The sequence below is a fragment of the Pogona vitticeps genome, chromosome 1 (assembly GCF_051106095.1).
Source record: "Pogona vitticeps strain Pit_001003342236 chromosome 1, PviZW2.1, whole genome shotgun sequence".
In the NCBI taxonomy this organism is placed as follows: domain Eukaryota; kingdom Metazoa; phylum Chordata; class Lepidosauria; order Squamata; family Agamidae; genus Pogona; species Pogona vitticeps.
Genome location: NC_135783.1, coordinates 178,559,248 through 178,587,224, shown reverse-complemented (window position 1 = coordinate 178,587,224; position 27,977 = coordinate 178,559,248). Strand labels below are relative to the sequence as shown.

General features: G+C 41.5%; 1 protein-coding gene and 1 long non-coding RNA gene across 4 annotated transcripts in view; one reads left to right on the top strand and one right to left on the bottom strand.

Annotated features, from left to right (window-relative positions):
- The window catches only part of PLEKHM3 (pleckstrin homology domain containing M3), a 109,292-nt gene that overhangs the window by 9,970 nt on the left and 71,345 nt on the right, over positions 1 to 27,977 (bottom strand). For all 3 annotated transcript variants that reach the window (XR_002299387.3, XR_012080606.2, XM_020780722.3), the window contains exons 6-7: positions 27,692 to 27,755; positions 8,925 to 9,082 (exon numbers count right to left, since the gene is read on the bottom strand). Coding sequence is in view for 1 of the 3 variants with exons in the window: in XM_020780722.3 (XP_020636381.2) it covers positions 8,925 to 9,082; positions 27,692 to 27,755 (222 nt within the window). In the remaining 2 variants the exon portion in view is untranslated. The remainder of the gene's footprint in view (positions 1 to 8,924; positions 9,083 to 27,691; positions 27,756 to 27,977) is intronic.
- Positions 97 to 11,268, top strand: LOC144584098 (uncharacterized). Its single transcript, XR_013538147.1, has 2 exons — positions 97 to 2,277; positions 4,083 to 11,268. It is a non-coding gene; the product is annotated as an uncharacterized LOC144584098 (long non-coding RNA).

Sequence of the window (27,977 nt, the reverse complement as noted above, 5' to 3'; positions counted from 1 at the left end):
AATCCATGGCAGATGATATGTCACACTTGCAGAAAGAGACAGAAACTGAATGAGACCAAATTCTTAGTCATTGTTACGGAAACCATGCATTCCCACCTAGTCAACGTCTGTGTGTCACTGGTAGATGCCTGTATTGCTGGCTGAGAAGCACTGGGTCCATCTCATAGAGTTCAGCAGGACAGCATTCAAGCTGCAGTCTGGCATGTGATTATTGAAGTGGATGGGATTTAAACAGTCTAACAGTATGCAGGATTGCAGCTGTTACCACTTGCTTAATCTGAAAATCTCTCACAGATTTTACACGCTTAGCTTAAACACGTTATCCATTCTTTACTAGTTTGGGACACATGTGGGCAACTCCAGAGAGAGCTGAGATGACAGCCAAAGAAAACAGTGGTGCTTAAAATTTTTAAATCATCCACATCTGACACTAATGCTAACTTTATCAAGCTAATTCCCCTTTCGTTAGTGATTTACAATTCCTTGGGAATTGCTGGGACTAATGATTGATGAGAATGTCATTTTGCATTCATTCATGGCCTCTCCCTTTCCCCTCTTTTGATCACTCCTCTCAGTCAACTGGAGAATGTAAAAGCTTATCAGGAATTTCTGTTGAAATGGAAGCCTGCAGGATTATGGAAAAGTGAAACACACCTGCCACTGCTAACCAGATGCTTTAAATCAGGGGGCTGTATGGGGTGGGATAAGAGTAATGATTTTAAAATTAAGAATAAATACACCAAACAATTTGCAAAAGAATAACCATCGAAAAAGCCCCTCCGCTGTATCATCAGTAATCAATTCATTTCTTGATAAAAGGAGGAGAAAAAAGGATGATTACGACTATGTGATTGTTATTGTTGAGGCTGTTTCTAAGTGTTGTATATTGTTTTAATTATACTTTATATTTTATCACTTAATGTTTTTTTAACCATGTGGACTACTTTGGATATAACAATGGGAATCCATTAAATGGGGCTTAGAAATACCTTCCGTTCTGGACAATTTTAAAAGAGAACTTATAAGGGGGAAGACTCTCAACAGCCACTAGCCCTCATGCCTGCGTATTCCCGCCAATAGCAGCAGCAACGCATGAGTTGTGCCAAAATTGGTTAAGTGTGCTAAGCCAACAGTAAAGCAGTTGGTGGCGAACATGAGCAGGAAGGTGCTACAGTCATCATGTCCTGAAGTGGCACCTAGATGGCTGGCGCAGGAAAAGAAGGGTGGATTAGACACACCTTAGGTTTTATTCAGCAAAGCTTTATGGTCTTGCCATCTCAAAGCAATCTTCATTTTCCTCATCCCTGACCCTAAAAGTTACAACTGCTAAAGAGGCTCGGAAACAGGAATTTCAGCACTTTGTTAACGGCATGTTGTAGACTTCATTTATAGCCCAAAGGTAATAAAGAGGAGAATGAAAGATGAACTTGAGTGACACTCTCCAAACTTGAAGCTTCTTACTGCAGCCAAGAAGTCCTACTCAGTCTTCCCCAGAAGCTCTATTCAGGCGTTACTAAGTGGGCGGTGGGAACAAGGGGAAGCAGATATGCATTGCCCCTTATGTCTCCACCCCACCCAGAAGTTGGGAAGACCTTTGCATGCTTAATGTTTAATGCAAAAGAGGAACCTATAAGTGTCAAATGCCCTTACAGGATTCTTTGCAGACCTTCCTGTTAAACCTAGGAAGATCTCAGATATTTCGTGTGTTTGTGTGCAGATAGAAGGATGGGGCTTATGTTTACAGCCCCATTTCACCATCCATTTAGCTCTACAAAGATTCAGGTATAACAACTAAATAGGACTGGAGTGTCACACAAAGCTGTGTGGTCTTACTTTGGCTACAACAATCACTCAGCCTTTCAACCAAAGGATCAAACACCCTCTTCTTGTCTGCCCACTCTGTCTTGCGCTAGCCAACTCTCTAACATGTGATGGCGAAGAGAAACACCTGCGTTGGAAAAATGGGTGTCCCTCAGGCCCATCTGTTATGATACTTATTTACAAAGGAGGTTCATTATTAATGTACCTTTATCCTCCTCTTCTCAGATCCTTTTGTGTACAAATACAATGGCATTGTGAAGACAACACTGGTTGCTTTGAAGATGACAGAGGACAAGACTTTCAGAGAAGCAGCTATGGTCTCATACACATACTCAGTTTTGTCTACAGCTGGTCATGTTTGGCTTCCCAGGATTGCAGCTGCAGTTGCAAGAAGGTGGAGACTAGTGCTCAACTTATTCATATGATGCTAGTCCATGGAGCAATTCAACTGGCAAGGTAGGGGGAAAAGTGCTCCCCAATATTTTGTCCTCTGTCCTTGCCTTGAAACAGCTTCCCCCACTTCCAGTATTTCTATGAAGAAGCTAGCCCACATTTCCAGAGAGACAGTTCCTTGTCTCCCTTCCTGGTTGGAACACCTTGACAGAGTTCTGCCTTGTACAGCCAGCTAGAACTTCATCTCCTGGTGAAATAGTATGGCTTTCCAGCTAGCCTCCATTTGTGCCAAAGCTTGTTACTTTTTAATTAACTACATGCCATCAGACAGATACCAACTGATGGCAACCCTGCCCAGAGGATTTTAGGTATAAAGTATTTTTGAGTACTGGTGGCTTGCTCAAGGCTGCCAGGTTGGCTCTTCTCCCAGGGGGCACACTGGGGATTCAAACTCCTGGCTCTGTAGCCAGGTGCTCCAACTCACTAAGGCAGTGGTTCCCAACCTTGGGTCCCCAGAAGTTCTTGGACTACAGCTTCCAGAAATCCTGGCCAGCACGGGTAGTGATGAACCCTTCTGGGTGTTTTAGTACAAGAAAATCGGGGACCTAAGATTGGGAACCACTGCACTAAACAATAAGCTAAGAGCAAAAATGCCCCCCCCGGTGGGAAGATGTGATTTGCAGGATGCAGTGTCATATGAGTTTTTTATTCTGGCCCAGTTACTTATATATTTGCTGGACATATTTGCCGCACACAGATTTCCCAGGGTTTTTGAGTGAAGACTTGCCATTTCCTGGACAATCTCCCTGCTCCTTAAACTCTGAAAGCATATTTCTGTCTTGTCTCTGTTGTTGTTGTTGTTTAGTCGTTAACTCGTGTCTGACTCTACGTGACCCCATGGACCAGAGCACGCCAGGCCCTCCTGTCTTTCACTGCCTCCCGGAGTTTGGTCAAATTCAAATTTTAGGAAGTTGGCATAGTAACCAAACAATTTGCTTCTTCTATAAAATATATTGTGGTTAAAAAAAAACTTGTTTGGTTCACTATGGGCCATTGTTCTGGAGCTAATTACTTCCATTTGTTCACATACATTTTGTGGTGAACTTAGACCAGTTGCTGTGTCTATGCCGCGTTTCTTTAAAAAGTCCTTCCAGTTCTGGGTTCATCAAATGCACAAGTGAGCTTGGATATATGTGAATAAAGATTATTGGCTGAAATTTACTCAGGATGGTACTCAATGAACCACATCAACAGATTATTTCATTTTCCATGTGGTCTGAATTCATGAATGTGCAATAGAGTTGTTTTTAAAATATATTAACCATGAAACACACATTTCTCTGTGACATCCCACACACATGAGATTATGATTTTAATGTTTGTGTGGAAAGTGTCTGTTACACAAGGAGCAAAATGCCATTAAGTTGGAGGCTGGTGCAAGGAGCATCTCTTTCTTTCTCTCACTTGTAACTAATACAGTTGTTTTTCATTCTGCACTGGAGTTTGGGTCCTCTTCTTTCTCATATTTCTAAAGTGGCAGCCAATAAGAAGATGGATGGCCCATTGCAGTCCAAATAGACAAAGATCCAGAGACAAAGCAGGTGAAGGGCAGGAGCTCCATCTGGCAGGTTCTTTTCGAAATAGCTGAAGAAACAGCAGCCTCCAAAAAAAGAAAGAGCAGTTGCTGGCGCCAAACTTTATAGGACCAGGGGCACTAGAGGTGCAACGTCATCAGCTGGTGGAGTTTCCAAAACTACTTAGCTGGTGCCTCTGAATAAGACAGAAAGACTGCCTAGAGAAGATGAATCAGGTAAGGGGCTGGATCTTGTTGGCCAGTTCAAAATCCACACCATCTTCTTGCCTTGCAGATGTCCTACTAGCAAATGGAAGAAAGCAAATCCTCAAGAATCTGGCAACAGAAGGTCTCCCAAGGTTGACTAGTAGCACAGATGGGCATTTCCTCTTCCTAAACACTTCTCTACATCTACACTACCAAGGAAAAGCTGTTCTCTGAGAAAACCTTCACTTCAAAAGGTGAAGATTTCATTGACAAGTCTTGGTCCTGAAACTTGTGCAAAACTACAATGTCATCCATTTCAGGATGTGCAGAGTGCTGTTCCTCCACATTATTAGCACGTGATCCATAATTTCAGGAATTTGGGGTGGGTGGGTGGCACAGCAGAAGGCATTGGCAAGACAGATGCCACTATTATCACCCTGCATGTATCTTTTCTTCTTCACTAGCCTGAGAAAAGGTACTGCCCTAATATAAATTTCAGAAATCAACCCATTTACTATGTGCACGTTACTCTTTCTTACATTGTTAGACTTTGTACCAAATTACTCAAAGACCCAGTCCCAGGAAATTGAAAGAAGAATACCTCAACAACAAGAAAAACATGAAATCAAACAAACAGAAAAGGCAAGAATTTGCAAGCATTCTATACCAGTGTTAAGACAGCAAACTTGGGGGTCAGGGTATTGTTGGACAGGATGTAAGGAGCCTGCCAGGCACAGCCCACAAACCCTGGCTAATTAAGTGAAATGATTGTGTTTGTTTTGGAACCATTTGGCCAACAAAGGAATGTGTCACGCTGATTAGCAAGAAAAGGGTATGTAATATATGTGTATTCAGAGCTAGATGAGTGCATTATCCAGGTATTTGCTCTGTTTGCTCAAGGACTGACAAAAAAATGAATGCTAAGCAAACAGGCGAGTGCAAATGGAAACTCCAGCTCTTTAAGGAGGGCTCCAGTCCCCCAGCTCCCGGAAGATTTATCTGTCTCAGAGTGGCAGACAGACAGGTCTTGAGAAATTGCATCTGGACGCAGACCCAGAGAAAACCCTTTTTCTCCTAGCAGAAATTGTCCACTTTGCTAGCCTCTGTGAGGGATTTCATGATATCAGAGGAAGTTAAAAAAGTTTTTTTTTTTAAAAAAAAAGTAAAAATATATTAAAAATCCAATCCAGGCATGCCTTACCAAGGATCACCTGACTCACTGCTTTGCACGTTCTTCTAAAAAAGCAAGGGGAGTGCCTCTTTGGTAAGCAGAAAGTTCAGGGCAGTGGCCCACAAGTGACAGAACACACAAACCAAGGAGGCAGCTCTGCTCAGATTTCTAGTAATCCAAGAATTCCGTGAATGGGTTGGGGATGAGGAGATCTTTAGCATCGTATAAACAAGGCCTCATCAGTGCATTTTATTGTTGGGAAGCTTTGCTTTTTAAAATACCTTTTCATATGGTTAAATTCTATCAGGAATTTAAACTTGTGCTGATTTAACCACAAATAAAGCACCATTTATTTATTTTTCATGTTTAGCATCGCGGAATGCATTCATGTGGATGGGCGGTAACAAATCCAGTATGGTACCAGCAAAGTATACAATACAGTGAGGTGAGGTAATATTTATTCCCATCTTAATTCAGGGGTAAAGTCTTAGAAAATTAATATTTTCATGGGCTATTCACTAGAGTCAGAAGAGTTACAGAGTTGGAAGAGACCACTGAGGCCATTCAGTCCAACCCCCTGCCATGCGTCCCCCATCAAAGTACTCCCGACATATGGCCATCCCGCCTCTGAATAAAAATCTCCAAAGAAGGAGACTCCACCACCCTTTGTGGCAGCCTATTCCACTGCCAGACAGTTCTGACCGTCAGGAAGTTCTTCCTAATGTTCAGATGGAATCTCTTTTCCTATACATTCTCTTTTCCACTACATTCACAAAACTGTATATATGTGTGTACACCCTCCCCTCAAGATCACACATACATATAAATTAAACCAGCTGGGAATTTCAGACTTAAGAAGCCTATCCTTCTCTCCTACAAGGAATATATTAAAAATGAAATAGTAATGAAAGCTGTTTAGTGATAACAAAATCTCATTCTCCAAAACCATGTCTGGTTGAAGGAGTTTGGAAGCAAAACGCCAACAGAAACTCGGTTTGCTAGTCTTCAAAGTGGCACACAAGACAATTTACAGACTTTCCTATTACAGCTGACTAATGGAACTACTTCTCTGGAAGCCTGACATCCATTTATCCATCCATCAAATTTATACTCCACCCGTCTGCTCAACAGGGTCCTGGGCAGCTGATCTACCCTTGTGTTTGCAAAAACTGCCCTTTTTAGGCAGCTGCAAAATAACTGGGAAGGAAGCCATTATGAGGTGTTCCTATCCTACCTGCTCAGAGGCAGACATGCAAAAACAGGCACCAATGCCACAATCTGGCTAAAAATTCCGGGTATAATATTGAGCTAGATAAACTGGAATAGAAACTGTAAAATAACAATGGCGACATTATATAAAGAGAATCCATATAAAGTGTTCTACAGATGGCATTTATCACCTGCTAGATTAGCAAAAATGTTTCCTAATATGTCTAGTAAATGTTGGAAATGTGATCAAAAACTGGGCACCTATGGTGGACTTGTGAAAAAGCTAAAATATTTTGGACCAAAATATACATATGGCTGGTTAAAATGCTTAGAAAACATACAGCCTTTAAACCAGAATTGTTCTTATTAGGTATTTTGCCAGAGAACTTTGATAGACAAAAATGTATATCTAACACTGCACATTTTGACAGCAGCTAGGATTATATTTGCACAATACTGGAAAAATGAAGAAGTACCAAGAGAAGAAAATATAACCAAGAATATTTTAGAGTGCGCAGAAGTGGACAGACTCACACTGAAGATGAAAAAGAAAGAAGATTCAGAATAGTTGTTGTGGGCTTTTCAGGCTCTTTGGCTGTGTTTATAGAACAAATTCCACGTTTTAAAGATTCAGAATACTTTAAACGTGGAATTTGTTCTATAATTGGCTAGAAGCACGGAGAAGAGATTAAGGCACAGGACAGAATAACAGATAATTATAAGCAAAACCCACGTAACCGAATGTTTATTAAGCATGAATCAAATGTAGTAGTATATAAAAGAAAGAAAAAAATCTTGTCCAATTGGCAATCTTAACTTTGGAGCCCATTTTAAAAAGAAGGGTTAAAATCAGTTCAGGGACAATCTGTTGCTGCTCCTTCCCCATTCCACTTAGCAAAGGAAGAAAATGTTATACATGCGTTTTAATAATAAATCTTATGAGTTGCCCAGGGTGTCAGAAGAAGGATAAGATAGTAATCAAATAAAATCATAAAGACACAAAATGTTCCTGGATGCCACCATGAACACCAAAAAATGCAATTATTTTCAGGCATAAGTTGAAGCACTACAATTTTTCTGAAGATAGTTAAGATTTTAGGAAAAATCTTATGTCCCTTTTAGAAGTTTTACTATTGGTTGTATTATTGGTAGGTTCTGCAAATTGCAATGTTTTATTATTGCACAGAAAACAATGTGTGTTGAAATTATATCTTCTGCACAAACTATTGTAAATAATTTTTTAAAAGATTCTAGGATTCTCCACTGCTTAGCATATGAATTTCAATACAGTGGTGCCTCGCTAGACAGTGATAATCCGTTCCACTGAAATTGCTGTTTAGCAAAATCATTGTCTAGTGAAAAGCATTTGCCCATTGGAATGCATTGAAACCTGTTTAATGTGTTCCAATGGGGAAGAATCATCGTTGTCTAGCGAAGATCGGCCATAGGAAAGCTGCTTTGCGAACCGCTGATCAGCTGTTTAAATTGCTGTCTTGCGAAGCTTAGGTCCCGAAAACACCTATTTTGCGAGCGCGGAGGGAGCTGTCAAAATCGTCGTCTAGCAAAAATCGGTTTGCGAAGCAGGGACCAAACATTGTCCAGCAAAATTCACCCATAGGAATCACTGTTTTGCGAATCACTATAGCGATCGCAAAAAGTCAATGTCTAGCGAAAAACTGTCGTGCAGGGTAACTGTCTAGCGAGGCACCACTGTACACAGTAAACACCAGAGTAACTATTTAAATATTCTGCAGACAAGCTACACAAACACATTACTAGGAAGAAGTAAGGAGTAGTGCTGCTAAGCAATTTAACAGTTTGCTCTCTGCTCTTTTGATGGAAATGTATATTATGCAGATATGCTAAGCCACTGTACTTGTATGGAGGATGAGGGTGAGTGGGCTTACACGCACTCTGTCCTAAGATACAGCCCAGGTAGTCCAACTGCTGTCTACCACCAATAATTTTGCTCTTTTTGTTATCCTTAGCCACTCTTGTGGATCTTTTTGTTCCATGTAGCCTTAATCATAGTTTTGGTCTCTTTTCATTCAGCTTCCCATGAAAGAAGTTGCTGTTTCTGCAAATTATTGGGCTGCTTTCTTATGTAGCATTAATGCACATGTGCTGGATGAATCTCATTTAATCTAATTGCTGGGCTTTGGTTTCAGCTTAAAACAAAACAAACCCAGGGGGAGGATACAGAAAACAACAGCACAAAAAACGTATCTCCCAGAAATTTTGGGCTTGGCCACACCGACATAGCTATCCTCTCCTGGCTGTGTAGAAAACAGTTCTCAACCAAGTAAACTAACAAAATAATCCTGGCCATCTCCCAGCCAGTGTGTGTGTGGAAACAACAATAACAATGTTGTATAACAACTACTATTTCTGGTAGGATGGGATTTTTCCTCAGTTCAAAGATGGTCACATCAGATCTAGGCCCTCAGAAGAGGATGCAGTAGGGAAGGAAGTAGTGCTGGTTATATTTGCATCCCTTCTGTTAGTTTCCTGACAGAACGTAACGGTAATGCATGCATGACTGTTCTTTACCTGCCTGTAGAAATGTCCTCAAATGGGTAGAGGATCTCACCGTTGTTACAGATCTCACAGATAAATCCTTTTTGACTACAAAGGCTGCAGCTGTATACGTGAGAGGTGGCAAATTTGATGACCTTCCCAAGGAATGGGGCCAGCTTCCCTTCAATAACCTGGAAGATGTTGGGGAAAAAAGGTAAAACCACAAAGGATCATCAATAGAATTGACAGGATAGTAGCAGGCTTCCTTAATAATTGAAATAAGTACTCCATGTTCAGTTGCAGCAAATCTTAATTATTGATGAGAGTCAAGGGAAGCAGATGCATAATATTCGGGGATACCAAATTAGCCACTAAAACCTACTTATAAGCAATGAGATCATAGGATGCAGACGTATTTCACATTCCTGAAGATGGGTTCAAAGGAGATCATATAACTGCCTGAGCCAATTTAATCACTTCATTTCCAATGTTTAGTAAACTCTTGTCTTTTACTGAAATACAGTTTCGTAGTTCTTTTTCAATGGTTTAACTTCATTCCCCCCTGCACCATGTCTTGATTTAATAAGGTTCATTTTATAGCATACACACAAGCTATGTTTATTCAGCACCACAACCTGCTGAAACAAAAGATGAAGTATCTGAAGATGGGGATGGGGCTTGGTCAGCAGAGCTACGGTGTGCTAAGTCACCGCAAGAGATGTCTAGCCCATGATTCATGGTGCTCCTCCGTTACTGACACTGGTCTCATGAGCCATGGAAGACAAAGAGCACTGCAGGCATAAGGACACCAAAGCAGACGCGTTCAAGCTAGAACTGGAAGACCTTACTGAAGAGCTACTTTTCGGGCTCTCTTTAACACAATACCAAGGAACACCTGGCTGCCACGTCTGATTCCTCACTTTACCTCCTGGGAGAAGAGCCAGCCTCTGTGGCCTCAGGCAAGTGATATGGTCCCAGCTTGCCCACAGAATAAGGGACAGGTGAGGTATCTCGGCACGCTTGATAACTAGAAAACCCTAAGAAGGACTGTCATAAGTTGGAACTGAATTCACCCACCAAACAATTCCTTCATTACATAAATATGTCACTACCTATCTCAAATTATTCCCTCACCCATCGCAAACACTCAGCACTGGTGTTATACTTATTTCAAGTGATAAGCTACCGTATAGTTCAAGCATCCCAAAATCAAAATGACAATTCAACTTCATACCTCATAGTCACAGTATCAGGCATAATTTTAGGACTTGTCTATTTCTTCCCCCCATCCACTTGACTTTTCTGCATCACCCCTAATTTGAGGAAGCATTCTGGACAACACAAAACCTTGTACTGTACTGTCTTCTGTTTGTCCTAATAAAGGTATTGCCCAACTGTGAACATGGTTTTGTTTTTTGTTTTCCTCACAGGCCAATACACTGCCTTGCCGTGTGCTTGTTTTTAAGATATTTCAATATGTTTAGAGTAAACCTCAAAACCAAACTGGGCAACGTGAGTTCCATTAGAATATTTACCTCAGTTAACTCTACAGATATTTGTAAAGCCTATAGTCTAAACTACTACGCAGATGTGTGATGGAAAAATATAGGCAGGAAAGAACGCTCACAAGAATTGCTTGGGTTACTGCCACAGAATGGAAATGCTGAGAAGCGTCCATACTTTTATGACCATCTGTGGCAGCAGGAAGCAGAAATGTTATTGCTAGCTGTGCAAATTGGACATCTGTTTGCCCTGCAGGGAAAGGTGAGTCTCCCATTGTGTCCCCCTATAGCAAGATTCCCTCGTGGTGAACCTTAATTCAGAAAGGTCACTTCATGAAGGTGGAGCTGGAAGCCAGGACTCAGCTACTGTTGTAACAGAACTGTTCTAGTCAGCACTGTGAGAAGTTTTCAAAACCATTTTCTTTAATTAATGTTGGAAATGAGGGTCAAAAGTCGAAGCTGATTCAAAAGGAAATGATGTTTGACCAAATGAGGAAAAACGAGAAACAGCCAATACATTAGGCATGGGACATATACTTTCAGATTCATATAAACAAAGATATCAAGGCTCGATCCAAGGATACTGGAACTACATGCCAGAAACGGTTATGTCTGCCGCGGAATCCTTCAGGCTCAGATTTTCTGTGCAGCCCACTAGGTCACAGTGATCATAGCAGCAGGATTCTCTTGCAGAGCTCTTCAAGTGCAGCAGGAATGACACCACCACTAACAACAACAACTGCAAAATGCTGCTAATTAATGGGTTCCTCTTTTTGATCTTGGAGTGCTTGTGACTTTGTGTGCGAGTGAGGCACAACCCAAAATAAAAAAAGGAACTCTTTAATTAGCAACAATATGCTGCTGTCAGTAACAGCATTCCTGATACTTCAGTGGACGCCTGCAAGAGGATATTGTTAGTTCTGTTATACATCTATATTCCCCTTTTCCTCCAGGGAGCTTAAGGAGGTGAACTTGATTCCATTTCTTTCTCCATTCAACTCAAAGCCTACAAGGTAGATTGGACTGAGCAAGACAAGCCCAAGTCACACAATGAGTTCTCTGGCATAATGAGGGCTTGACCTTGTTCCTTGTGCAATATTCTAATCAGGACACCAGGCCAAATCTTGCTGGCCTCAGAATAAAAAGTTTTAAAAATAATAAGATATAAGCAGCATTATTTCCACAAACACACACTATCTGCATATTTGAAAGAGGACACATTATTTAAGGCTTTGCAATTTCTAGATTAGTTTGGAAAGGAAGATTGGCAGAAGGAAGAAAGACAAATGGCAGCAGGGTTGTGTAGTTAAGAGGCCAAGGCTCCAGGATCGGAGGGAGGGACTGGATTACAAACACCTTACAGAAATTATAAGGGGAAAGAACAGCCAGCACATATACCGTATTTGCTGGCGTACAAGGCAACTGGCCGTATAAGACGACCCCCCAACATTTCCACTCAAAATATAGAGTGGACAGCTCTGCTCCGGCGCCGGCGCCGGCTGCCTGGGGCTCTGCCCGGGCCCGCCCTGGAAGTTCATGGCCAGTGGGGAGGAGGGCGAGGAAGAGGGGAAGAGGCTGCATGGGCAGCGGCAGGAGGAGGAGGAAGAGGGGAAGCGGGTGGGTGGCGGGCGAGCGCGTGCAGTTGGCTCAGCAGCGAGAGGGCGAGGAAGAGGGGAAGAGGCTGCGTGGGCGGCGGCAGGAGGAGGAGGAGGAGGAACAGGGGAAGCGGGCAGGTGAAGGGCAAGCGAACATGCAGCTGGCTCAGCGGCGCGGGGCGGTGGGCAGCCCGGCGGCAGGCTCTGGCCATTCAGGCATGGCCGTCTCTGCTTCCCTCCCTCCATCTGGACCAACTGCCTGCCTGCCCGCCTGCCTTCCTCCCTGGCCAGCGCGGCCCCACGTCATTCACTCAATGGCGGTGGCGGCTCCTTCCTGGCCCAAATGAAGTGCACCTGGCGTACAAGACGACCTCCCCACTTGGAGGCATGTTTTTTGGGCCAAAAAGTCATCTTGTACGCCGGCAAATACAGTATGTTTGCGGCCAATGGCCTTTAAACTAGAGGTGGCTCGCTGGCCACTTGTCACTGAAACCAAGTGGCCTCACGATTACAGAGCTACTGACAGCATCATCACTTCCGTTCTTTCAGATGCAGACAGAAGAACTCATGGCCCAAGTGAAACACACCGGGAAGATTCAGAAAGGTCCCGTCAATTCATCCCTGTCTCTATATTTAAACACGTGCATCTCTGTGTTTAGGAAGAGACAATGTGGAGTATTTCGACAGTTACAGTGACACACTCTATATAAGGAGGATGGACAATATACTCTACATAAGGACAACTGGGAGGGGAGGATATGTATGTCCAGTTACTGCAGGTTGTCAGGACTAACAAAAAAAAACCCCACTGAAGGTAAAAGGTCTATGCTGATAACATCACTTACCTATGTTTGAAAGTACGACACACAAACTTTCTTACTTCATGGAAATATTTTATTAAGGGATTGATTGATTTATATAAAACAAAACAAACTAGCTGCAATGTTTACATAATAAGATCTTTTAAGATTATAATTGCAAGATGCAATCCAATCTTACTAGAGAGTATACCCTATTAACTCAGAGGAACTTAATTTTCAGAAAAGACACATAGCATGAATAGTTAAACAGTCTATGGCTTTGTAATCATATCGTTACTTACCTGGACACATACTACATTGCGTTCTATGAGCCTTACTGCTCATGTGTATAGGGCTGCACTATTTGTCTTATTGAAGTCTAAAACCATAGTACAAACATTTTAATATTTCTGACTTTTAACAAATGTATTTTTGCACAGTGCCCTGCCCTCACATGCATTGTGTGGAATTTCCTTGCCTACCAGTTACCACAACAAACTGCAATCAGCTGAGCAGAGACTTTAACTTCTGTAGGGTAGTGTTAAGGTAATATTTGATGCTCACAAACATTTACACCTTAAAAGCCTGTTTACAAAATAGTGCCCTGAAAAAAAAAGTTGAGAACAAGTAGCACTTTTAGAAAGGTTCTTAGGGAAGTCTCACTGAAAACTTTACAATGCAAAGAATGTGATGTCTGAATTTTCCCAAGGGGCTAGGCATGGCCCTAACACAGTCAAAGTACAACTAGGACTGAATCATAGATGGCAAAAACATCAAGGGGAAAAACAATAATGTAGCAGTGACGGGTTGAAGCTACAGGCTTGCCACATATAACTATGGACAAAATGCATCTGAAATAAGCTTATTAACCTACCAGCCTTCTTAACAACAACAACAACAACAACAACAGCAACAACAACAACGAGAAGAAGAAAAAGAAGTATTCAGAATATGCAAAGCAGTTACTCTCACTGTATTAATAGCTGCATGGCCAGCTGACATGGTATAACTACCGTATGCACGGAAGTAAAAGTGGTTTCACACTGTGAGAGGTCTGCACAGGGACTTTATCACCAGAAAGCCTCTCTGTAGCAGACAAAACAGCCCCAGCTGTATGTAAAGGCTTGGCACCAGTACCAGCAGTCACCAGGGATGTGTGTGGATCTCAAGAGAGATGCTCTTTGTGGACAGAGAGAAAGAGTGTGTGTGTCTCTCTCTCTCTCTCTCTCTCTGTGACAACAGGCAACTGATGTGGTAATTGGTTTCTGAATATTAGGCCACCGTGTGGAGTCACTTCCTTGCAATGGCCTCTGCATGGAATCTTTCCATGTCATTTTACACTCAAATGGCTTTTGTTTGAAAAACAGGAAAACAGGCTCTAAAGTTAAAATTAAAAAGGAGCACAAAGCTATAAAATACATGCGTTGTTATTGTTGTTTAGTCATTTAGTCGTGTCCGACTCTTCATGACCCCATGGACCAGAGCATGCCAGGCCCTCCTGTCTTTCACTGCTTCCCGGAGTTGGGTCAAATTCATGTTGGTTGCTTTGGTGACACTGTCCAACCATCTCATCCTCTGTCGTCCCCTTCTCCTCATGCCTTCACTCTTTCCCAACACCGGGGTCTTTTCCAGGGAGTTTTCTCATGAAATGGCCAAAGTATTGGAGCCTCAGGTTCAGGATCTGTCTTTCCAGCGAGCACTTGGGGTCAATTTCCGTCAGAATGGACAGATTTGTTCTCCTTGCAGTCCTGGGGACTCTTAAGAGTCTCCTCCAGAACCACAATTCAAAAGCATCAATTCTTTGGTGGTCACCCTTCTTTATGGTCCTGCTTTCACTTTCATACATTGCTACTGGAAAAACCATAGCTTTGACTATGCAGACCTTTGTTGGCAAGGGGATGTCATTGCTTTTCAAGATGCTGTCTAGGTTTGTCATCGCTTTCCTCCATAGAAGCAGGTGTCTTTTAATTTTGGGGCTGCTGTCACCATCTGCAGTGATCATGGAGCCCAGGAAAGTAAAATCTGTCACTGCCTCCATATCTTCCCCTTCTATTTGCCAGGAGGTGATTGGACCAGTGGCCATGATCTTAGATTTTTTGATGTAGAGCTTCAGACCATTTTTGCACTCTCCTCTTTCACCCTCATTACACTACATTGCACAGCAAACCTTAAATCCTGGCCACTCAAGAGATGCTCTGGTCTAGCCATAAGTTGACTACTCCCTCCCTCTTTGTGCCCCATCCTCCACCACTAGACCTGGCTAAAGAGCAGAAGCTTTAAAATGCTTCAGAGAGGTAGCCCTTTCAAGGCCTGCTGTTTAAAAGTAACTGTGCAGCCACAAATAAGCAGAATTTAATATACGTAGAGTGCTGGGCTGCAGAAATCCTTGGTTCTTTGATTTGCTGGCCCATGGATCTATTTGTCTTTACTAATCATTTCCCCTCAAAGAAGCTAACCTTGAGGTAGGTATCTCCAGGTTCAACAGGCAGAGGTTAAGCCTGCACTTACCCCATTTAATTTTAAGGAGGCTGCACCATAATGTGTGGCATTGCAGGTTGAAGTTAATAATTGAAGCTGAAGAGGTGACCCGGGCAGGTGACAAGGTCTACATACCAAGTTGCTATTGCCACTGGAAAGACTGTGTGAACCTATACATCCATGAAACAGCTAGTGACCCCACCCTAGTAAATCAGTGTGTTAATCATTATCATCATATTGATGATAAGACTCTTTACGAGTCAACAGAGAGAGACTATAATTCCAACCGTCCATTCACAATCTGAATTATTTCCTTAAAGATAACATTTCTTAAGCAACAAGTTCCAAGGAATACTGGCTTACTTGTTAAATTCTTTTTATGTCAAGAATGCACCAGATCTGGAAACAGCTTTCACAGTAGCCCTACACAGGTGTTTGTCTGATCATGCAAGGCTTAAAAATGTGTAGGGGAGAGGGATTCATAAAAACTCTAGCCCCTGCTCCCTAAGCATACTCTTTGCATATTTAGTACTAAGGTTTGAAGGGAATTTGCAAACTTTCCCACAGTCAGCAATCTGTTATGACAAGAATCCCAAACATGGGCTGGTTTGTAAATCCATTCAGCCAAATGTTCATACAACACTGACAACGCCCCCCTCCCCCCAAAAATTCCACACCAAAATCTTCGGGGAAGCCCATCAACATTCCTAGAAGTAGACTGTATGCACACATCCAACCCACAGCTTCAACCAAAATGTGGAAATATTGTTACCAAAGCCAAAGAATGTATCTCAATTTTTAAAAAGCCTATTTGTTACATGTTACAAGTAAATATTATTACTTATGAGTAATTTGTTAGCACTTTAAATATTTAAGGAAAACATTAAAAAACACAAAATTGGTGAAAATAATCCACAGTTCCCTCAAATGATCTCCCAAACAAACATTTTAGGTAATGAATAAATATTACACATTACACACAAAAAAACTATTGCATTTAAAACATCAATGTAGTCCCCATTACCCTCCCCCAATAATGTCTTACAAATAATTACAAATATCCTGTAATGTAACAATTCCAGTAATGTAGCAATTTCCAAATAAACATCCTCGCAAAATCCTTTTCAATTCCCTTTTGATCAACTTGCACTACAACACTGTTCTTTGTAATGCATCATTTTCAAGCTCTTCTTTCAAACATGAGCAGAATTAACGCCAGCAGAGAGCTAGGTTTTTTGTTGCACCAGTGAACAGAGTTACTCCTGGGCTGGCATGAAGACACAGAGTTAGCATTCTGCTATACCAAGGAGGAAAAGAAGCATGGATCATGGTAGATTGCCCAGCTTCCTAGGATGTAACTATGGAGAATGGCAAAAAGAGACCCTACAGAGCAGTGGATGTAAAGTTGAGCAGCAAAAGAAATGGAGGCTTTGTCGGTATACGGAACATGATGAAGAGGGATGATGGAGGGTCAGGACCAACGTTCCCTCTAAGATGTACACGTGTGCAGAACTCCATCGGGGCTGCTCATGGGCAGCCAGTTTGTTTACTTCCTGTTTTGGATGAAGTCCCGCACACAGGGCAAGGCCCCTACACAGCGGGAATAAAAATCAGAGGGAACATTGATCAGGACTGACCCAGGATGTCCCTAGACTGATGGGTGACATCGAGACTGAAAATCATTTGACAAAAACATTGAAATGATGGCAACACTAATGTTTCCAATGACACTGCTGTCTGTCTTACAACACCTGGGCACAAATCATGGCTCTGGATACGGGAGACACAGCTTCACAATTCCATCTCAACTACTGTACATAGCTCTCCTATTAGTCTTGGACTAAGTTACCCTAGTTCTCCCCCGCCTTCCCTAAAAGGAGTTGTTGCAAAGATAAAACAAGATAAGGAATGTGTGACTCCTAGTACACTGCAAAGTGCTAAATGGACCATATTTATGCAAACTGTCCATGTGCTCACAAATGAACAATGGGCCCAAGATGTGAGAAGAAAGACTGATTGCTTTCTTGGTGTTATGCCTTCTCATAGTATTCACCTTATGCTATTCATACTGACTTTTTCAAAAGGATTGAGGTCTGAACTAAATGTTAACGATCTCTCCATTAAAAAGACACCATGTTTACATATTATTGGGACTCACACTGTGTGGTGGTGCTTTTTCCTGCCTGGTTTCTCTGCCTCACCCTCTTAGGTTTTTGCCTAAGATATGGAGCAGCCTCACTAGGACGTAAGGGCTTCTCCTTTTCCTCTGTCTTTGCTCTGCTACATGTGCTAAGGAAAAAAGACAGTTTCATCCTCTCTCTTCATCTTCTTACAGATGAACCATATCCCACATTAAATGTACTAATATTATTGCATTTTAGAAGCTAAGCAGGGTCTAGACCAGGCTAGATGAGGGACCACCAAGGAATAGCAACGATCTCCTTGTAGACCTAGGAAGGACTTGTGCCTGAAACACTGAAGAGCCACTGTAGATGAGCACTGACAATACTGAATTAGGTAGATGAATAGCCTGACACAGTATAAGGCAGTGCTATGTTCCTAAAGTGGACAGGCGTTTGAAACTTTTGGGAGGCTTCCTGAGCCTGCAGTTCTGGCAGTGGAGTCACGACAGCTTCCAGTGTCTCCCTCTGAAGATATCCTGTTATGTCTCTTTGGAGCTCCTGGTAGCTCCAACTGTCTCTTGTTTGGCCAAGCAAAGGATATTAGTGAAGGATGAGTTCTCAGAACTAAACACTGATAGCTACAGAAATGGCACCCAAATAATATTTTGCTTTCTTAAAACCAAATATGTAACCACAAACACAAAATACGTGCCTGAAGATACTAAAACCTTCCAGGTTTGGGTGCAGATCACGTTTGAAAACTGTCATGGGCCAAGAAATCTTTGACAGACTCAGCTGTTCATTTATGGAGAGAAATGTCAAACCTGCATGGGGAGCCTGAAGTGGCATTCATCCCCACAAGTCACTTCAAAACTTCAAGCAAAAGACTGCTTATTTTTTACTAGAATCTACCAGAATTTATAGAGTTGGAGTCTATGTTTTTTTTAAAAAACATCTTCTTAACAAACCAAAGGGAGGAACATAGTATTTTAAGGGAAGAAAACTTTAGTCAGCAACCTAACAATTAACAAGTCTTTCCTGCGGTGATATAGATTCTTCTAGTGCCACGACAGCCCTACTGAAGTGTTGCTCACATCATTTTCTTCAGCATACAAGCAGGAGAGCACTGAGACTCACCCCTCCCAACACTGTTGGCTTCATCACGAACAGAGTAATACTGCATGGAGAGCAGAGGTTCATATGGAAAAAATAAATGAGCAAGAACCAATATTTCCCAGCATGGTTGTTGTAGGTTTTTTGGGCTGTTTGGCCATGTTCTGAGGGTTTTTCTTCCTAACATTTTGCCAGTCTCTGTGGCTGTAAAGTTTGCTGACCTTTTGCAGGCTGATCACCCAAGAACTATACCCATCCACAAGGACCGATGATCACTGCACACAAAAGACCAGCTAACGACACCCATCAATCACAGTGACCGATCATCTCTCCCCCTTATCACAACAATACACTTACAACAACAAAAAAAACAAATGCTGGTAATCACCCAATCTCCTGACAAGGACAAAAGCTGATCCCACAGCTATAAATACTCAACTACCCATCAACTGCACCAGAGCACAGACAGAGTTTTGATTCCTGTCCTCTGAAGATGCCAGCCACAGAGACTGGCAAAACGTTAGGAAGAAAAACCCTCAGAACATGGCCAAACAGCCCAAAAAACCTACAACAAGCATCGGATCCCGGCTGTGAAAGCCTTTGAGAAAACATTTCCCAGCACCCTTGCCCATGCAAAGAGCTTCCATGCAAATAGAAACCTCTTCTATTCAAATGCCTCTCTCTCCCCATGAAGAAAGTAACAATGGAGCAGGTGAGTCTAGGCACGCCCTTGCCTGAACATTGCTTATGTACTTTGTGTGATCACTAAACTTAATCCACCCCTGGTCATATTGTTGCTCACACAATCTAATACCTCAAGGCAAAAAAGAAGCAAAAGAAAAGCCCTTCAATAACTTGGGGCATTTCAGTTCTGCTGCAACCTTTGCCAGGCTAAATGTCATGTTTTGAAATATTTGGTGAAAGAAGGTACAGGCAGGCTGATTAAACATGACCATCTACACGCCTTTGCCACACTCCGTAAAGATCCACTTCTTATTTGCTTCAAACACTGCTCAACAGAATCTTTTCTAAGTGCACAACACATTTTGTTGTGTCTCTCAATTCAGAGGCATTTTTATCTAGAATGCCGGCTACCACAGGAACCAAAATACTCTTGTGTCTGAAACTCAACACCGCTTTGGGAATTTGGGGGGTGGGGTTCCCATCCTGACACGAAAAAGCCAGCTCCTCCTTTGTAATTTGAAAGTCTGTGGTAAAATGGGGAGAAAAAATTGAAGGGATCCTAAGCAGCCTTCTCCAATATCGACAGAGAATTCAGGTGAGCTTGAAGGTCAATTGAAAACCCACCAGAGGCCTCCCCCTTTCAGCCTAAGCTCAGCATAAACAATGTGGCTTGAAGGGTGGATGCCAGCAACCTCACAATGCAATTACTGGGCCAAAGCCTGTGCCATCTCATTCACTGCTTCATTCCTCCATGGCTCCCTCCCTTCTTTCTCTCAAGTTTCTGAGGCTCACGCTGGCAGCTTGATGCATAATTTTTGTCATTCTCTGGTGTGTTCCAGACTTGTCAGAAGGGAGAATCAAGAGATTTTTCTAAAGACATTTATGAAAATGGCAAGGGAATAAGGTCAAAGGTTGTATTAGTCAAACAAATTTCAAAAAAAAAAATGGTACAATCCTTCATGGCAGAAAAAAAGAAGACAACTCCTTAGTCTTAGAAGTATTTGAAATATGCACACCAGGGCTGAACCTAGGTTTGTCATCCATTAACTGTAAGTTTGGATATGCCCTGCTATTATGGCTAGCACTGCTGGGAGTTAAAGTCCAACAACAACCAGAGGGCTAAACTTAACTCATTTCTGATCTATATTCTGATGCAAGTGCACAGACATGCTATGCAAGATTATTTTAATCAAAGTTCTGCAATGTTTTAAAAACCCACCAATGAGAAGAACAAGCAAGTCAAAATAGTGATCTAACACAGTATGAAAGCCCTATGCAGTTTTTTAACCTCTGGATGGGCCAACTGTGCCCTCTCCATCATCACTCTGCACATATGAAACAATGTCTGTAGTGGGGAGGATTCATAAATACACACAGGCAAACCAGAACACAGGGCACTCAAGGTTCTGGCTCACCTATAGAACCTTCATGAACTGACAAGTCTCCTTGCTTCAGAACTGTTGCTTTGTATGAGCAAATGAGGAGGGAGAGGGCAGACCAAGGTAACTCTTCCTTCCTACATGTTTAGCCAACTGAAGACTGAACAACTAAACAGGGCCGCTGTGTAACAGCGTAGTCCTAGACTTGTCAGCTCAAGAATCAGACCCACTAAGTGCAATAGGTCCTATTCCCGGTTATGTGAGATTAGAATTTCATTCTAAAACTGAATTAGGCAGCAAAACACTGCAATTTCTACGTACAAAAATGTATACAGTGGTGTCTCGACTTACGAACTTAATTGGTTCCGGAACTCCGGTCGTAACTCGAAATGGTTGTAAGTCGAAGCACCATTTCCCATAGGAATGCACTGAAATGCAATTAATTCATTCCGGCCGAAGAAAAAAATATCACCCCCCCCCCAAAAAAAAACTGCAAGACCCATCAGAAACGCAATTAATCCATTCTGCCTGAAAGGGGGGGGAGAAAAGCAAACAAACTGTGCAAGACCCTTTGGAAATGCAACAGGTTTGTGACAAAAGTACCTGTGGGTGAGTTTATTGGTGAGGGTAAAGGCAAAAGCAGTAAGATTCCAAGGAAGAACACAGTCATAGCTGTTCGGAAGGAGTGGAAAAAACTGCCTACCCTTTCCCCAGTTGAGAAAGTGAAGCCACTAGTTGAAAAGAAAATGGACTTCACCTGGAAAAGGCAAGCCAAGGACATCCAGTGGACGTCAGAGTGCCAGGTGGCTTTCGATCATCTGAAGAGGGCACGAACTTCAGGACCTGTCCTTGTTTCACCAGACTTCAACCAGGAGTTCATCATCTGCACGGATACGTCGAAGGTGGGACTGGGAGCTGTGCTGTGCCAAGCGGATGACAGTGGGGGTCTACACTCAGTGACTTTCATCAGCAGGAGACTCCAACCTGATGAGAGACATTTGTCTGGCATTGAGAGGGCATGCCTATCTATCGTATGGACACTGCAAAAGCTGAAGCCCTACATTTGGGGAAAGAAATTAATCCTCTGCACTGACCATTACGTTTGGTGTGGCTATGAACTATGAATTCCAATAACAGCAAACTTGCAAGATTGGCCCTGATCTTGCAAGACTTTGACTTTGAGATCCGCAGCATAAAGGGGACTCAGAATGTGGATGCTGACGCCTTGTCTCGAAGACCAAATGACTAATGGGTGTTTTAAAAGCTTGTAATATTGTATTAAATGTTCTGTTTGTGTAATGGTTATGGAATATGATTAAAGTGCAGAGTTTGTTTGGATGTTGAGGAACTGAGAGGTGTATAGTGAAGATAAAAATAATGGTGAGCATCCTTGTTAATGCAAAGGTAATGTAATATAATTTGTATTCATGAGAGTAATGCGAAAGGTGAATATGTCTTTGTTGATGTAAGAGTAATGTGATATATCCTTAGTGATATAAATAACATAAGAGGTTGATATTTGTATTATTTCATAAACCTTCATTTGTTTATGAGGGCAAACTGTTAAGTTTCCCCTCCTAAAACAAACTTATTAAGGGGGGGAGGAATGTTGTGTTCTGCCCAGGTCATGAATATTCATATGCTATCTGCATAGACCAAAGGGAGTGCTGGAGGGGCGGAGTCACGAGGTATAAGAGACTCAGCAGCAGGAGGAGGAGTTTAGACAGACATAGATAGAGTTTTGAGATGGAGAATTAGAGGGTTAGTTAGAGAGTTGAGAGTGTTTTGGAGTTTGGGTGGGAGAATGGTGGTTGAGGGTGGATAAAGAAGAATGTTTGTTTAAGAGTTAACAACATTGCTTGTTCTGTCAACACCTGTATCAATAAACAATTTCTATTTGGTTTTTTTAAAATGACATATGGCCTGGACATCTATCATTCATAATAGGTATTGTTGATGAAATCAACTGGTGGCAGCTCAGGGGCACGTAGTGTGAGCTCCTAGTTTGGTGAAACAATCAGGGACCATGTAGAATCGTGACAAGGAGTAATGCCCTTCTTCACATTTAATCACCTTTATTTGATTTAACTACCTGGTGTTCTTTCACAGCTAGGTGCACCTTATTCAGGCTGTGTTGAACACTCAAACCCATATCTCTCAGTGATGGGTCAAGTAATCTAAACTAAATGGTAATTCATTGTATCTGCATTAAAAAGTCATTTAGCAGGTCTCCTGTGATGAGAAAAAATGTCCTCAGATTAGATGTGGAAAGTTTAACAATTTACAGGAAGTATCTTTACTTTCAGACAAAAGAACACTTACATAGATACGTAGATAGTGGTGCCTCGACTTGCGAACGTCCCGACATAAGACCATTTCGAGTTACAACAAGCTCCGGCCGCAAAATTTTGCTTCAACTTGCTTCCAGTTACAAACTAGCTTCCAGTTACAAACACAAAAAGGTGGGAAATTCAAATTGCTAACTGTTGGTGGTGAAGAGGCTGCTTCTTCGTAGCTCTTTCGCCCCAGCAGTTAAGAGTGTGTGTGATTGGGGGAGGCTTCGGACTGCCTGGTAAGGTAAGGTACTGCTTTCTGCTTTTTAAAAACCTTTCTGGGTGGGTTTTGCAGTGCGGTTTTGGTCTGGGTGGTGGAATTATGTTTCTTTTTGCTTTGCTTTCTTGCATTTCCGATGGATCTTGCATGGTTGCCTTGCTTTTTGCTTTGTTTTCTTTGCATTTCCGATGTGCTCTGCTAGCTTCGCTTGCTTTTTGCTTTGTTTTCTTTGCATTTCCAATGGGTCTTGCATGCTTGATTGCTCCCCCCCCCCCGCCCATTGGCCGGAAGAGATTAATCACGTTTCCAATGTCTCTTGCAGTGATTTTTTTGTTATTTTTTTCCTTCGGCCAGAACGGATTAATTGCATTTCAATGCATTTCAATGGGAAATGGTTCTTCGACTTACGACCATTTTGAGTTACGACCAGAGTTCCGGAACCAATTAAGTTCGTAAGTCAAGGCACCACTGTATATGTAAGTCAGCAAGAAGGTAAGTAAAAGGTTTTGTGGGCAAATAACATTGGTGAATTTATTTATAAGAATATACTGCTCTGTTTTTTAAAAAAGCACTCATATCTCTTCCTGTGTGGCAATTAGAATATTTTAATTTGCTGAAAATAATATTCAGGGTTACAGCACTTACTTCCTTTATTCGAATGATAGGGCTTTCTTAGTTTCCGTTTCAGAGGATACTGAAGTAGGTTGAGGACGTAAAGCATGTGGACATGCTGGAATTGTAACACAATACTTGTTTCTTGGCCCTCTACACTCAGGTCTTATGAAATAAGTGAAAATGAGGGTGGACATCTTTGTGACTAGCACTTGCCATGCCTTGCTTTTCTGCTCATTAAATGTGAATGTTCTTAATTTATCTCGTCTACCAATGCCTATATGAACAAATAAGGATTGCAATAACAGCGACAGTGGGGGAAAAGCCTATGCATTAGTCATGCAGTGACTACTCGTACAACTGGACCAACTGTAAACCTGGCTGCATTCATTAGGTGGATGAGAAAACTTGTTTCATATTGTTTTCCACAGCACTGTGATCATGTGACTGGATTCATGGGAGACCTACTAGCTGCTTCTTTGGATAAAGCTCTGACCTGCTGAGGCATTCTTATTTTCACTCAGGGTGCTTTCTCCATCATGAGAGGAAGGGCTCGTATTAGCAGTCATTGGGCAGCTTTGCCAAAATTAAGTCCCTCTTGCTTCACATCTTCTCCTTTGTACAACACTATTCTCCTCCTAGAGCACAGGAGCATTAAAGGCTATTATGTAGTGAATTGACTTTGGATTGTCCTATAATTACACGGCAAAAACCACCACCTAAGGCAAAACACCTGTTCGTTCAGCAGCTTTTAAATTTACTTTGTATACAGCATTCACACGATTTCACTAATATAAGGAAAGTTGGTTTTCTGGGTAGTAAAACAGAGCAAATGTGTGACACACCTAACTATACAGTAGAAAGGTTTACTGAAATGCATGTTCAAACCTACAGGAAGTGAGAGTTACAAAATGAGAATCCACCACTAATTGATTAATTAGTAGCACTGCAAACCGATACAATGCCTCCTCAGAAGTGTCTTGCTGAATTCAGTGGGGTTTTCTTTTATATTCAACAACAAGGCCCAGATATTTTCCTACCCTCAGGATCTCTTTGATTTCTTCTCCATTTACACTGCTAAAAAAGCAACTTTAGAAATCTGTTGGCTTCTATATTTAACAGGAGGGAGAAATACACGAAAGCTTGGATATGTTATCATTTTCCCATCTCTCTCAGCTGGCAGGGATTTCTACTTTAAAATGTGAATGTAAATCCCAATTACTGTTATTCTGTAATACACTAATTGTCATACTTTCTGAATTTTCTATAGGAAATAATAGATTAACATCGGTAACTACTGAACACTTTTCACAAATATGATAGAAAATGTTATTTCCAAAAATTGAGAGATGCATCTGTGCCACATATTTAAGTACTATTCTGGAATGGAAAGATCCCCCACCTTAAAAAAATGATAGAGAAAGAGGTAATTAATATATTGCTTGAAATGCTTACTGAAGTGGCCATCCAGAATTTGCCACTCTTTTGGCCCTGGAGCACCTGTTGTGATGACATTTCAAGGGGAAAATACAACTCCCTCATCTCCTGCTCTTTTTTTAACCTAAATTCATTTTAGGTTAAAAGAAGAAAAAATTATTCCCCTTGTGGTAGAGGACGGATTAACCGGTTTTGCATTCGTTCCTATGGGAACAAATGCTTCGACTTTACAAACCGTGCCTCGACATAAGAACAAAAAACAACTGGAACGGATTAATCGGATTTTAATGCATTCCTATGGGAAATGTTGATATGACTTACGAATGTTTTGACTTACGAACATCTTCTGGGATGGATTAGGTTCGTAAATCAAGGCACCACTGTACAAACCTAGAGTACTGGAACTGGGACTGGGGAGATCTTGGGGAAGTCACAGCTGCTCTATCTGACCCACCTCAGGGTTGTTTGGGGGATGAAGTGGGAAGAAAAGGAGGAGGATCCCACTTTGAGCTCATTAGAATATAAATGCAACAAACAAACTAATAACAGACTATAATTTCTGCAGCATATTTGAAGTGGAACCATATATGGTTCGTCCTCTTCAAAGCATGTGAAGCCTAAATGAAAACATACTGGTACAGAAATTGGCAAATACACCTTTAGAATGTGTTTTGCCTTTAATTTAGAAAAAAGTCCCAGGTTGATGCAACTTATCAACTAGCTGAGAATACATGAACAGCAGCTAAAATATTGGTAGCCTCCAAACAAAAGCCAATGAACTTTCCCCCTAAACAATAATGGCTCAATCCGCAAAAGTCTACAGGTAAACTGGTTCAATTAACACAATTACATAAAAGAGAGAAAAAGAAGAAATGATCTGTACAGCATCATCTAGCCAGTTACTAGATACACTGTCACAATTTAAAGGTTATCAAGGCAGCCCAGCCTGGGGAGCATACGTCAGGTGGGCAAGAGGGAGCGGGGAAAGACTTCTTTACATCAAAAAGCACTTGTCAGACTTCTACTCCAGAAATTTTGTTTGAACCCTGCTGTGCTGGGTTGTTACCCACTAGTCTCTAATACTCAATTTCTGGGCAAGGTAGTAGAGCATGACCTGGCTTCAGGCTCAGACATACTTGGATGAGACAGATTATCTCAGTCCATTTCAATCTGGCTTCAGGCCTGGAGATGGCTTTCATTGCCTTGTGAATGACCAACACCAGAAAACTCTCCATGGCTGTTGATATCATTAACCATGATATTCTTCCGAGTTCCTTCTCTGGCATGAGATCTGGAGGTACTGTTTTATTGTGGCTCTGGGTCCTTCTTGGAGGGGTGAGTTCAGAAAGTGGTGCTGTATGGGGATCCATGGGCTCCTGTTTAATACCCTGACCCTTAGTAACCCATTGATATAGAGAACCAAGACCAAATGAAACACATATCTCAACAGCAGAGAGCTCTGGTTTGAGGAGCATAAACATAATATGAGCTAAGGAAGGCAAGAGAGAGAATAATTCTCCAAAAGCACTCATACAAATCAGGATCTGAAACCAGTAATACTGATTTCTACATCCAACCAAAATTGATGAGACACTTTAATGACTTTGTGTCCCAATGGTTTTTTTTAATATGATTTAAGTATGACTAACATCCATATATGTGATGAAAAAGGCTAGGTCCATTGTGTTGACTAAATTTCTCATCTTGTTTGGGAAGGTAAGTACAAAAAAACCAGCAACACATTTTTGTCAGTACTATATAAGTATTTACAATTTACACTGACAATATGGCATCCTATCATGTTTCTGGTAGCAATGGTATTTTTCAAAAGACAGTCACCCACGGCAATATCCCATAGTCCCCTGTCCTTCTGACTCAGGCAGGCCTTGCTGAGCCCTTCCCCCACTTTCATGGCTTCTTACCCCACTTCCTTCAAAACTGTTCCCTAAAGAAGAAACAGTTTCAAATTTTACAAACACAATAAAGTCTGTTCTTCTTGCCTGATTTCCTTGACTCTTTCTTATCAATTAACATTTTATGAAATGGATCCATTTACTCAAATGGATAGTAGAAGTCCAGACTTCCTGAAAAGGATTTTTGTTAGGGGCATCAGGGGTTCTAATCTTGTTTTTTCAACCCTATCACTCATTTCTAATACATCTTCATTTTGACAGAGAGCAGGCAATCTGATTTCAAACTTAATGAAATGAGATTGGAGGGGTGGTGGTAGAGTGAAGACTGATAATCAGGCTCTGGCGAGATTAAAAACAAAATCCAATTTACCCTCACCCCAGCAGCAACAACTGTAATTGAATTATATGATGAAAGGTTTGGGGTGCAGAGAGGAAGAAAAATAATATAAATGTATAACAACAGCAAGAAACCTGTCCAAGGAGCAGTTAAATAAATGAATGCAGTATGCTTTCTTGCAAAATGTTATGTGTATTTATTTTATAGATACACACACACACAAACACGTGTTTATGTGCGCACAGTTGTATTTAGACAAATTGAAGCCACTTACCTGCTGCAGATCTGCTAAAGAATAAAGATGGATCTGCTGAAGAAGATACTCTCTAGGGAATATTCTTGAAAAAGAAAAAGAAAAAAAAAGAATCAATATTTGCATAGCTAAAAGCACACCTTATTAGAAAACGTTCTGTGAGATTTTCCATAGGTCTTGCTGTATTAATTTGTTGCTTGAGACAAATGTCATCTTCTGGCATCTTAAAGACAAACAAATTTTATTATAATACGAATCTCTGAGGAAGGCGGCCCAGTTCATCAGATGTGTAAATGTTACCTCAGAT